Source organism: Falco peregrinus, chromosome 1, assembly GCF_023634155.1.
Source record: "Falco peregrinus isolate bFalPer1 chromosome 1, bFalPer1.pri, whole genome shotgun sequence".
In the NCBI taxonomy this organism is placed as follows: domain Eukaryota; kingdom Metazoa; phylum Chordata; class Aves; order Falconiformes; family Falconidae; genus Falco; species Falco peregrinus.
The window spans coordinates 24,227,114-24,239,219 of record NC_073721.1 but is presented as its reverse complement, the minus strand read 5'-3'; the positions used below and the strand labels follow the sequence as shown (position 1 = coordinate 24,239,219).

The 12,106-nt window shown below is 37.0% G+C and overlaps 1 protein-coding gene across 6 annotated transcripts in view; it reads right to left on the bottom strand.

Moving 5' to 3' along the window:
• MAPK8 (mitogen-activated protein kinase 8) overlaps nucleotides 1–12,106 on the bottom strand; it is a 167,056-nt gene that overhangs the window by 6,841 nt on the left and 148,109 nt on the right. For 5 of the 6 annotated variants that reach the window (XM_055793569.1, XM_055793570.1, XM_055793567.1 and 2 more), the window contains 5 exons: nucleotides 9,961–10,126; nucleotides 4,976–5,047; nucleotides 2,872–3,054; nucleotides 1,929–2,053; nucleotides 904–967 (listed from right to left, as the gene is read on the bottom strand). In XM_055793569.1, coding sequence (XP_055649544.1) covers nucleotides 904–967; nucleotides 1,929–2,053; nucleotides 2,872–3,054; nucleotides 4,976–5,047; nucleotides 9,961–10,126 — 610 coding nt within the window. Of the gene's footprint in view, nucleotides 1–903; nucleotides 968–1,928; nucleotides 2,054–2,871; nucleotides 3,055–4,975; nucleotides 5,048–5,395; nucleotides 5,468–9,960; nucleotides 10,127–12,106 lie in introns of all 6 variants that reach the window. The other variant, XM_055793568.1, reaches the window with a different exon arrangement.

Here is a 12,106-nt window from a genome sequence, read left to right as displayed (position 1 = left end):
TCAAAAATGATTCATGAAACATTTCCCCTGCTTTATTTTCTCTGGAGATAAAAAGGTTATACAGGTCTAATATCCCTTCCTAGACTTTTTCAGTATGGAGTATCAGATTGCTTAATGCACTAAATTCTTGCTTAAATGCAACATTTATAGTTTACACAGCAATGTGGAGATCCAATTTTTTTTTCACACTAGAACCTCTGCAATAATACCATGCTTTTTAGAAGCAATTTGAAAATGAAGCACAAGCTTCACAAGTAACGAAGATGTTCCCCTTATATTTTATCATTTTACACTTCACATACGACCAGGAAATATAGACACTAAACCAGTACTGAACACTAAAGATCACACTCTTGAAGGTACAGCTCCTAGGTCATGCTACAATCCTTCCAGACCTCAGCCCCAGCTACTTTATCAGCTGTGGGATCCAGAGAACCACCAGCATCTCCCAGAGCAGCTGTAACCTCACTGTCTCACCCATTACCAACACTCCTTGTGGCTTCTTCTTTCAAATCCTCTGCTTGATTTAAGTACAGCTACTGCTAATGTATTCTTCACTTGAAGACTAGTCCTTCTACTTCAGATTTACATTGCTCAAACTTCTGCATCTTTTCCAGCTGTAGCAATTTGCCCAGAAGAGTTACCCCCCAAAACACCTTTGCCTTATGCTTTGCAAAAGTAACTGAAATGAGCAGGTCTTAAGTTCACTACAAAGGTTCAGCATCTTCACAGGAAAATTTTTAGTGTCCCAACAATCAAGAAGTTGAAAGCACTGATCTATTCCTTTGCCATTCCAAGCAGTTTAAGTAAATATTGAGTTGCCCAGAAGAACTTTAATAACAGTAATCATTTGGTCCCAGCCTGCTCCCAGAAGCCTTATTATACTTCAAATGCCCTTCTTACCTTTCCATTCTTCTATCGTGTGTTCCCTCTCATCTAACTGCTTATCTGGTATCTTTGGCGGAGGCTGAAAAACAAAACTAACTCATGATAAAGCAATCGAAGGCATACAAAACCAGAATGAATGAAAAAAATAATGTAAGCACTCAGAACATGAACCTGATTTAAAAATGCTGTATTTATATGGTTATATATGCTCTCATAACCTGGACCTGGCCTATTTTCTAGATGCTGCTACATGTTTGAAAGTTCTGATTAACAGATTTGCTTACATTACTGTAACAATTAAACCAGAAACTGAACCATCTGGTAAAATAGCTCCTAAGTGCAGCAGTCTCCAGCACAAGGAACTCTTTTCTATCTACTTAGTTAATTACTAAATTAACCCTCTAGCTATTACAGATCAGCAGAATTCTAACTGCAATGTTTATATCAAGCTTCTTTTTCTTAGTGGGCCATTACCAACCACCTTTCTTTTAAAAGAAATGACACTTTTCTCATAAGCTGAAATTGTCCTGAATTTTTTATTTTAAGAAAATTGTTCAATTAATCCCTCTGCTCATTGGTGTTAATAATTGAAAGCTCAAGATCCTGTACTCAGATTCTGCTGAAACACTTATTTTCTAGTGTAAAAGTACTATCAATTGCTACAACTAATGAAAATATTGCTCTCACCCAGGAGTAAATACCTTAGAATCCTATCAAGGGCAATCAAACCACACTGAAACAACTGAAGCTCAATAAATTAGAACCCTATATAAAAGATTTCAGATGCATTACTACACATCCAGGCGATTATAAGCAGTTATACACAAACACACACACAGAGATAACAGTGTGCACCCATTCTTAATACTATTTCTAATAAACATGTATATCGATGCCAATAAAAATTATTACAGGTCAGTTAAATTTCTAGTGAAACACATAGATCATGCAATAATCTTTCAAGCAGTTGTATCAAGCACCACAACAAGCTTGCTTTAGTACAGCACCCTCCTAATCAGAGACCTGGAACAAGAACTTACAGCTTCTGCTTCTGATGGATCATACCAAACATTGATGTATGGGTGCTGCAGGGCTTCATCCACAGAGATTCTTTTAGAAGCATCTATAACCAGCATTTTTGATAATAAATCCCTTGCCTGACTTGCTGCAAAAGTGAAATTTTCTATTTAGACTCGTGCCATATATAGTGCACACAATACAGTATTTCAAAGCTCATAAGAAGAGGAGACCTGGAGCAAACAAATTCCAGTTTAATAGCTATGCAACCCTCGCATCATTTGCAGTTTAGGAAAGTGGTTCGTTTGATGCAAAAAAATTTTTTTGAAGAATTACACAGGTGGGAAAGGGATTGGGCATGTTTCACTACGCATTTTCAGCAAACAGTGCCCCTTAGTGTGACATCCTTATGTGAAATATAACTCAGCTGGCACTACAGCCATGTCTGGAATAGCAGTGGGCAAGCACCCACTGCCCCTCTCCTACAGTTTACGGGGGAAAACTGTCACGTACTGTCAGTCACAGAAAATACGCTGAGTCTGCGACTCCACTGAGCAAGGTGAATTTTAGAACCACTTCACTTATTTCAGTAACTACAGGATATCTATATGTTATGGATATAAAACCTTCTTTTCATCCCTACAGAAACAAGATCTGCTCTGCCCACACAACTTCTATTCCACCCTCCCCTCACTCTTCTCTTAATCATGTTAGCATCTGTCATTGAGAGCAACAGATATATTTACATTTCTTTATAAAAGTATCTCCAGAATAGGAGCTGTTTCAGAGAAGATGAGAAAATGGAGATAAGCCAGCACGTTCATCCACTCCCATGATATAAATATTGTAGTACTTAAATTCTTAGTGAGATGATTTTATAGCAAACAAAACCCAAGATACATTCCTTTCAATATATCACAGTTTCAAAACTTTTAAAATATACAACACACAGAAGACTGACCTTACCTTTAAGCTTATTGTGTTCAGAGTCAGCTGGGAAAAGGACATCTGGAAACAGTTTTTCAAAACTATATCCAGCATATTTAGGTCTGTTCTCCACATAAGTTCGGACTGTAGGCTGTAATTTCTTCATAAACTCAGGGCATGGTGTTCCTAGCTGCTCTATAACTTTGTTCCATTGATCAATGTCTAAGGTTATGCAGCTAAGAAAAACACTGTGTCTAATTTTCAGCTAGAAAGTTACGTTAAAACCACATGAAATAACCAACAGAGAAAAGGCAGAAAATTATAACAAAGTAACAAGTTCATTTTCATTACTTAGGACTACCTTCTTAGAGAAAAATGAAACAAAGCAAGACTATGATAGTGTAGTCAAGGCAACACGTACTTTACTCAAAATCATAATTAGCAAAGGATATACTTCAGACAAACAGAAAATTAAAAGACATAAAATGTATTAAACAAATTTAAATAAAGGCACTGTGTGGGTTCTGGAGAAGACCTCGCTTCCTGATCTGATTCCCAGCAGTCCAGCTACCACCCATCACCACCTCAACCCAGTCCTGCACTCTCCCAAGTCAGCGACCTCTCACTAACGACATGCAACACTGAGCACCGGTGGGCACACCAAGGTCACATCTTGGCCCACACAGGCCAATCACCATTTTGTCAGAGACCTGAATGCAGAAGTGAAGTTTCCAGCATGCAACATCTTCATTGCAATGTTTACACAAGGTAAAGTGGAGACTGACCAGTTTTGGCAGAAGAATTTAATAATGTTACTGAATAAAAATAAAAAAAAAAAAAAAAAAAGAGAACCACTTGGCTCAGAAATTTCTAGTTGCAGATGGTTAGATGCTGGGAGAGAGCTCAGATAAGATTTTATATATGCTTATCTCGTTCATATATTCTCCCCAGCTTCTTCTTTTCAGCTACCATCAAAGACCGGATACTGGGCTACCTAAACCTTCCGCTGGATGTAGCAGCCCTCTTCATATGTTCTTAAAAATTAACCCTTTACGTAAGGATCTTGAAGCTTTACAGTGCTTTAGTACAGGGCTTGAAAATAAAGAATTTGCATTGTATGGCACTGAGCCTAAACTGCAAAGCCATGCTAGCAAACCAGATGCGTAAAGCTAAGCATGGTGCAGCCCATGCAATGACAGCGCTATGTGTAAGTAAGGATGCCCTGGATCTCTTCACTGTGCCTCAAAAATCTTCAGCCAATCTGCACCCCTAAATGATTACTAAACAGTTAACCTGCAGCAAAAGCAGGAAAGATTTCTGACAGCATCTATAAAATTGGAGTGTAACTACTAGTGAAATAAGTAAGATGCCAAACTCCAATCGGATCCATCAATATTAGCAATGATCCAGAGGTTTCAGCTCTATTTGCTTAGAGCACACCCTTTGTCTGAAGTATTATTCAGGACAAACCAAACAGATACCACCAAGCCAGTCATGGAACAGAAAGAGAAATGCCAGATATTTCTGAAAGCTGTCTGCAGGTTCATTTCTGCATGCAAAAATATAAAACTCCAGAGTGTAACTAATGATGCTGGTTAGGAATTTTTTGTAAACATTTCCTATAAAATGTAAAAAATAACTGGTAACATGCTTGGGTACTAAAAAAAATTAGTAAGTTATTACACAAAAATGATCTCCAAAGCAAAAATCAATGCATGTGAACTAGTAAAACACCACCTAAACAACAACAAAAAATTAAAAATCTGTCTTAAATGTGACAACATCCAAAAGCAATGGATAGACATATTAAACTGGAAAAAGAAAAAAAAAAAAAAAAGAGGAAAAAAAAGGAAAAAGGAAACAGAAGCCTGTTTGCCCAAGTGGTATTTTGTTCATCTTGCTTAGCATTAACCTCTAAAGACAGTTATACACATTAATGCTGTGTTGTGGTTTTGCTTTAAATGGTATAACTGTAGACAGTTTTGCAGCTTCCTAGAACCAAAGTAATGAACTTGTAAATGTCACTTTGAAAAGGCAGTTTAAAACCAGTATTTTAAAAATTAGAACCACCTTAATCTGGAACTATATTGCTGCAGTATCTTTTGACCTTTTACAACTACATCCCAGGCCAAAGTAAGGATACGATCTGTACCAGGAAATAAAACACCACCTTTGATCATTTCTCCCATGATGCACCCAACTGACCAAATGTCAACTGAAAACAAAATGCAATGATATTAACATAAAAGATAGTTATTAAAATAAAGTAAATAAAAATATCTAGACACATACACATGAAGTGACTATAAAAAGCATGTGTAATGAAAATGAGTGAAGGTGAATGTATGCTAACTACAGGACCAGCAGAGACTATGTCCTACTGCTAGGTGCAGCCTGAATATAAATGAAGTTCTTAATTTTTTTTAAAGAGTATCACAAGAAAAATCCATGTCCATTTAATAAAAAAAAAAATTGTACAAGATACATTTTCATGACACAACATTAATAAAAAAGGTTAATCACTTCCTAACTAATTCAACCTGCTGCAGCAGCACAAGGATACAGTCCCTTCCTGGAAAGAGGATTTTGTGGCAAACCATTTCGCCCATAATGCACCCCACAGACCATAAATCCACTATGTTTGTAGCACAAAAAGAAGGAAAAGCAAAGCAAACGGTCATTTAAAATTAAAAGAAGCGTAACATGACTGCATCCTATAAACTGCAGACACAGCACAGGAAGAAGAGCAAGTCTTTTATCAAAGAAATCACTTTGAAACACACCGTATAGAAGGATTAGCTTTTAACTGTCTCAAATACAAGGCAGAAAAACATCCTTTTGTTTAACATAGTGCTAGAGCGAAAGCTAGAGCAGAGGGGGGCGGGGGGGGGGAGAGAGAGACACACACACACACACACACCAAGCAGACCAAAGCCCATCTCCAAGCTCTGAGGCTTGCAAAGCCACCTTTGCCGATGGACTAGATCGGAGCAACAAAGATAACTTTATTTCTTGGAAGTAATTTCACTGTAATTTTAAAAGCAGCAAAGCAAATTGACCTTTAAAAATATCGTGTATGTAAACAACTTGTACTTTTAGGAGGAGAATTAATTGGTTATTACATAGGAATTAAGATCTCCGATCAAGTATTTCCTAAAAGTCAGATTACCATGCATCTCTCTCTCCCTTTAAATAAAAAACAAACACAATCAGTAAAAGATCACTTAGAATTTTAGAGGATCAGTTAATGACAATATTAGTATGCTCCTAAAAATTTTTCATTTAAAATTATTTGTTTAAAAATATTTCTCCAGTTATGCTGAGATAACATCTTATATAAAAGAAAAACTCAAAAGCAAATTTTTTGTATGAAATACACATTTCCTACATTACCTTAAAATAAATCACTCAGAAGACATACTCAAAGATGCACAAGCTTACTTTTTACAGGTATGCCCACTTCTTTTACAGGTGCTTTCAGAGAGACTTAACTCTGAACGCAGAAGTTTTCTTGAAGTCTTATTAATGAAATTGTATTATTATGAATTCTTTTATGTCAAACATGACACTGGAATTTCAATTGAACAGATAAGTAGGGGATTTAAATGAGAACAATTGTATACTAAAAATTACATGTAAAAGTTCTGAAGGAGCTCAACAATGTCAAGCAAACAACGTTGCTTATTAAAAATATTCCTTCCTCCTTATTACAAGTTCCTCTAAAATAGTATCTAAATCATATGATAGAAGATCATAGCTGTGCATATTAATAGGTCAAAATTAAGGGCCTGGTTCATTTAAAAAATTATTGCCAACAGTTTATGATTAAGTGGTTTCTTCTTTTAAAACTCTTCGAATACTTAAGAGCAGTACCTATGCTTTGGCTTAGGAGACCCAAAAATTTGAAGTCAAGTTTTGCATTTGACTTTTTAAATAAAATTCTGAATGTTGACTTTTTCACTTGCAAAACAATCTGCTGCCATCACAACCCAAAATATACCCAAATCTGCTGTAATTAGTTTGTGTCCAAAATTATAAAAACACCACACGTAACTGCATGGAGAAGCCTGGGAAGAGAAATAACGTGTGTCAGAGACTTAGATTCATGCCTCAGACAACATATTACTTCAGAGGCAAAGAAAAACATTGGAACTCATTCTTCTGGTCAACCTACAGAACCAAACTTGTTATGTTTGGGGGTGTTTTGGTTTACTGCTTCCACTAATCAAACAAAACCTGTCTATTTATAGGTCTCTAAATTTCTTATGAAGCTAGGGCTGCTCCCGTGAATACTTCTATAGAAGACTGAGTACAATCTCATTACAGATTTGAAAAAAATCTTTTTAAGAACCTACTGCTTGTCATACAGAGCATATTTTATTCTTAAAGTCCTTGTTTGGAGTAAATCTACTATTTTCTACAATTGTAAGAGAAAAAATACCAAGTGAAAATGAAGTTCCAACCCAGTGTACATACCAGGAAACTTAAAAGTAGTCATTTCAGAGGGTTTGGGGTTTTCCATGATTTTCAGTGCTGCCTTCCTGATAATCATACACATAGCTGCACATAAATCTAAATACATTAAGGTACGCGTGCACTAACAGTTTTGGTGTCCTTTTGTTCTGAATTCCTTGAGTTTGCAAGGGCTGGTTTCTAAATGTAAAATACCCAAACGTGCTTCATCTCCTTCAGTATTAAAACCTATGTAGAAGTTAACTCTGCAATCACTTTATTTGGGATCTTTGCTAGTTTTAAAACAAAGATTTTGTATGTATGTAGTACAGTACCAAAAGAACACTACTCTGCTGTATATACATCTGTCATCTAAACGTACCCTGCAACCCTGCTATGTAAGTTCAGCAGGACACTGAAATGGCATAAGGCTGCCAGATGACCCTGTTCAATTGAAGTGAATGTTAATGTTAACCATTAGTTGGCTGCCAATTTTCAATATTTAACTCTGAATTAAATAAATTAGCTTTTAATTTAACTATGGGTTTGAAGGGCTAAACCTGGCATCAACGCTAACAGGTGAGGATCCTGGCCAGCCCATGGCTCTTACTGTAAGAACATCCTTGCTGCCTGCCTCCCACCCCTCGGCAGTCCTGCCTCTGGGTCAGGGGAGCTCCACGATGAGCAAACTCATCAGGCAGCGGCTGAGCAGAGTCACAGTTTACGCAAACAGCCTTTTAATGACAGCAGTACAGAAGGAAATGCAGATCGTCTTCTGATTCAGCCCGCAGATTTACTTTTACAGTCTTCAAATGTATCATTCCCAACTCAACGACCATGTATTTGACTTTGGGAAGTTGTGACAGTTTTTCACATGAAAGTAAATTTTTATTTATGTTCTGCTGCACAACACAATTTAAGCCACGCAATCCTGTTGCTTAAAGGAACAGGACTGTCGCCAGCATGATAAGGTGCTCTGGAACACAATATTTAAGTCGAATAATAACGTAAGCAACGTTTTGGCAGAAAGAATGTTTCACACTTTCGCAACTCAAACTTACTTAAGAGAAAAATGTAAACTGGGCAAGCTAATTCAGAAAACTTGTGACTTTCATTGTATCAACTCCTTCTGTAATGCATGACTCAAGACTACAAGCTTTAGGTTCTTTTATCTAGCGTCTCTTAAGTGGATGACAAAGTCTTGGGGGGCAGGGAGGAAGAACAATAAAGTTAAATATAGGCTTCTACACAACTTCAGCACTTAAAAAAATAACTTTAAGTTCAACCTTTGACATCTAAATTATAAGAAAAACAGCCACCCATGGAGGCCATTTGAAGGAAAGCGCATCCTGTCACGCACACTAATGATCCAAATTGAAGTAAAAACCACAGCCTTGCAAAAAAAGATCTACTCTCATTCCTTTCAGCTGGCTTCTTTCATTGTCAACACTGATAGAAGTTATTCCTCTTGACTTCTAAACGATAACAAAATCAAGTCTCTGCACACAGCCACTATTGTTTACGCACAACCTGATGTCACCTGCCGTAATGGTACGCAGTTGCCAGGCAAGTTTACAGACTACATAAAGAATCCTGAAAAGCAGAGCCAGCCCCAGTTGTGTCAGTAGCACGAGCAGCTGTGCCTCAGATCACCAAGAGACAGCTAAGAAAGCCTCAAGCACCATGGCATCTCATGGGCCTTACTGCAGGACTGTTTAGAGGGTTTAAAATACCTTCAGCAAATGGTGACCTGTGTGCGCTGTACCTGCCTGAGGTGGGAACACCAAGTGAGCCGAACTGACCACGGTGACGGTGGATCAATGAAACGGCAGCATAACTGGGGCCACTACAACAGAATTTCAGGAATGACATGTAACTTTGGTTTCCTAAAGGGTCCTAGCTGTTTCATTCAGAAGATGCAATGTACTTGATTGTGTGCTTCCTTCAAATGCCATATCCTTTCCTTATTTTTTTGTAGAAGGTATTGAAAGAAGGGTCACAAAGCAAGTATAAAGAGAAGGGAAATAAACGTATGCAAGCAGAGGGACAAAGGAAACAAACTTCCTTGGAAGTCATCATGGACCTCGAATCTATGATGCTTCAGGACAGCACTTCTCTGCATTCTTGTCTCCAGTGTATTACTCAATATTTCTTCAACAACATTAAGAACTTAGTGCAACAGGTTTAAAATAGGCTGGTTTTAACAAGTAAAGTAGTAAGTAAGTAGCTTTAGCTTGCTTGTTCCTAAGTAGCCTTTAAATTTCCTACATCCTGAAAAGCCATATTCAATATAGTTATGTAAACATTAAATTTAGGACACACATTTACAGATGAACTACAATTTACATCCTCAACAGGAATAAAGTCAGGTGAAGGTATATATCACGCATTAACAAAATATATTTCCAGTTCTTCCTGGATGGAACCAAATCTATGAAGCAAGTTATTTAAAATTTTAAACAAACAAGGCCCTCAATTTCTTCTCCTATTAAATGCAAACATTTCTGATGGGTTGAATTGAATAAACAAATTGGCCTATCCAGAATCTGCATTTTGGTCACAAAGCTAATTTATAAAATTTCTACAGCTTGAAAAAAGCATTAACATGTAAAATGTGGTGTGCCAAACAAAAAAATAAAAATAAAGCTATGCCAAAGAAAGACTATATTTGCTGACCGTTTTCTTTGTATCCCATCCCTAGGATGACCTCTGGTGCTCTGTAGTAACGAGTCACTACATAAGGCGTCATCATAAAACTAGTTCCTGCAGTTCTGGCCAGTCCAAAGTCAAGAATCTTCAAAGTGCAGTCTGACTTTACTACTATATTACTGGGCTTTAAATCCTTTAAAAAGAAACATCATATATGACTGCTAAGACAAGTACAAAGTACTCTGTGGTTCACATTTTTAAAAGATAATACTGCTAACATTAAACCCCGCATACACAACTCTGTTATTGCTATAACTGTAGTTTCTTTTCCCTTTGCATTAATTCATATGCATTCAGCAGACTACAGAATTAATTCCCTTATTGTGCTTGTAGATTTATATATCTATAAAAGGAAAATACAACCAGCGTTACAAGGTATGTTAGCAATGTCTGAAATAAATTGAGGTTAGTAAGAAATGTTAGCTCTGAGGAAAGATCTAGCAATTGCTCACTGGAACAACGGTTATTACTGTGATGCAGAACACAGGTAACATGACAATTGCTGAAATCACTTGATGAAATAATCATCTTGACACAAGCATTATTAAAATTATAATATGAATGTAAAAAGTAAAAGGTTTCTTTGCTAGTTGAGGCTGCATTACCTCTTTTGAACCAATGCAGATGTTTCTCTGAACAGGAAGAAAATCCCTATGCTCACACAGATCTGCCTTCCCATTTAGAGTTTAGTTTTATGCTAATTTTGGCAACCAAACCCAAAAAGGCCCCATTGAAAAACCACCAGAAATTAACAGAATCATTAAACTGGAGTGGAAAGTGCCCTGATACAGCTTCCGACCATCTTAGTCAGAAACTTGGTAACTGTATTCTCTTCACTTGAACCCTAAAACCACATTGACAATAGTGGCTTTAGAACATCTATTTATACAGACACTATGTAGGCATACTTGGTCATTATCTCAGGAGGATCTTACACACATCTGAATGTCACAGATTAAATATTACAAACAGAGTAACTTTAGAATAACTTTGCCATCATAAAATCATTCATAGCACACAGGCCAAGGCAGATAAGGTTTGGATCCTTTCTGCCTACACTCTGCTAAGATTAATGAGAGAAAAACCAGAGACGTGGCAGGACTCCAGCATTTGAGCTGCAGGCATTTGATAAGTAACCCTATCCTTCACTGTTTCATAAAGACTTAAAAGTTACTATCTGCAAGATATATGTAGTTTTCATTTTTACTTGTATGGCTTTCAGCAAACTCCTCGGAAGTAAATAAAGCTGCATTAAAGACAGAGAGGATGCCACAAAACAAGAGTTCCAGAACAACAGAATTTTAGTGGATAATTAAAAGTCTTGCATACTTACATAGTCACACATGCACTTGCAAATCACACGCGCACACACACAAAGACTCTGCAGACAACTCTGGCTTAAAAAATTCTTAAATGCCATTAATGAGTTCAAGTATTACAAGGCATTCCAGCTATTTAATATGCATGTTTCAGACTCTGCTACAATCCTGTTTATTATCACCTTTATTTTTGCACATTTCTATTATTTGAAGGGTGTTCACTGCAGAAACCCAAGTGCATGCTCATAGTATTAACTATATTCATCCTCCCCAAAGCTGCAGGATTAACACTGAAAGTGTTAAGAGATCTTGCCTTTCCAAAAGAAAAAACACTATGAGGACAAAAAGCATGTAGTTACGAAGCCTAGGAACATGTTGCAATTTGGAATACAGAACTGTCCTTCCAAATGATGGAGGCAAGAGTTGACTTACACGGCACTTAAATTCATGCAGAACCAATGCCTCTTATGTTTTAAATAAACACGGGCTCAAAAGCTCCTATGAGAGTGATCAAGTTAGTTAGGCTACATAAACAGATATATTTCTGGATACAGAACCTATAGCAAAAGGTATCTCACCTAACCTTAAAAATGTAAAATGTCAGTGCCTGCAAATCAGAGATTATTCATGGCCGTCTCCCCATTAACCATACAAGGAGAGAGAGGCATCTCTGATGGGTAATTCATGGCTTCTATGTGCTTTTCCCTTTATAAAGAAGGATTTGTGTGAAGGGCTTCCATAATTAGGCACCTTTGTTAAGAGCTCACAATCAGGCAGAATACAATGTTTCAGAG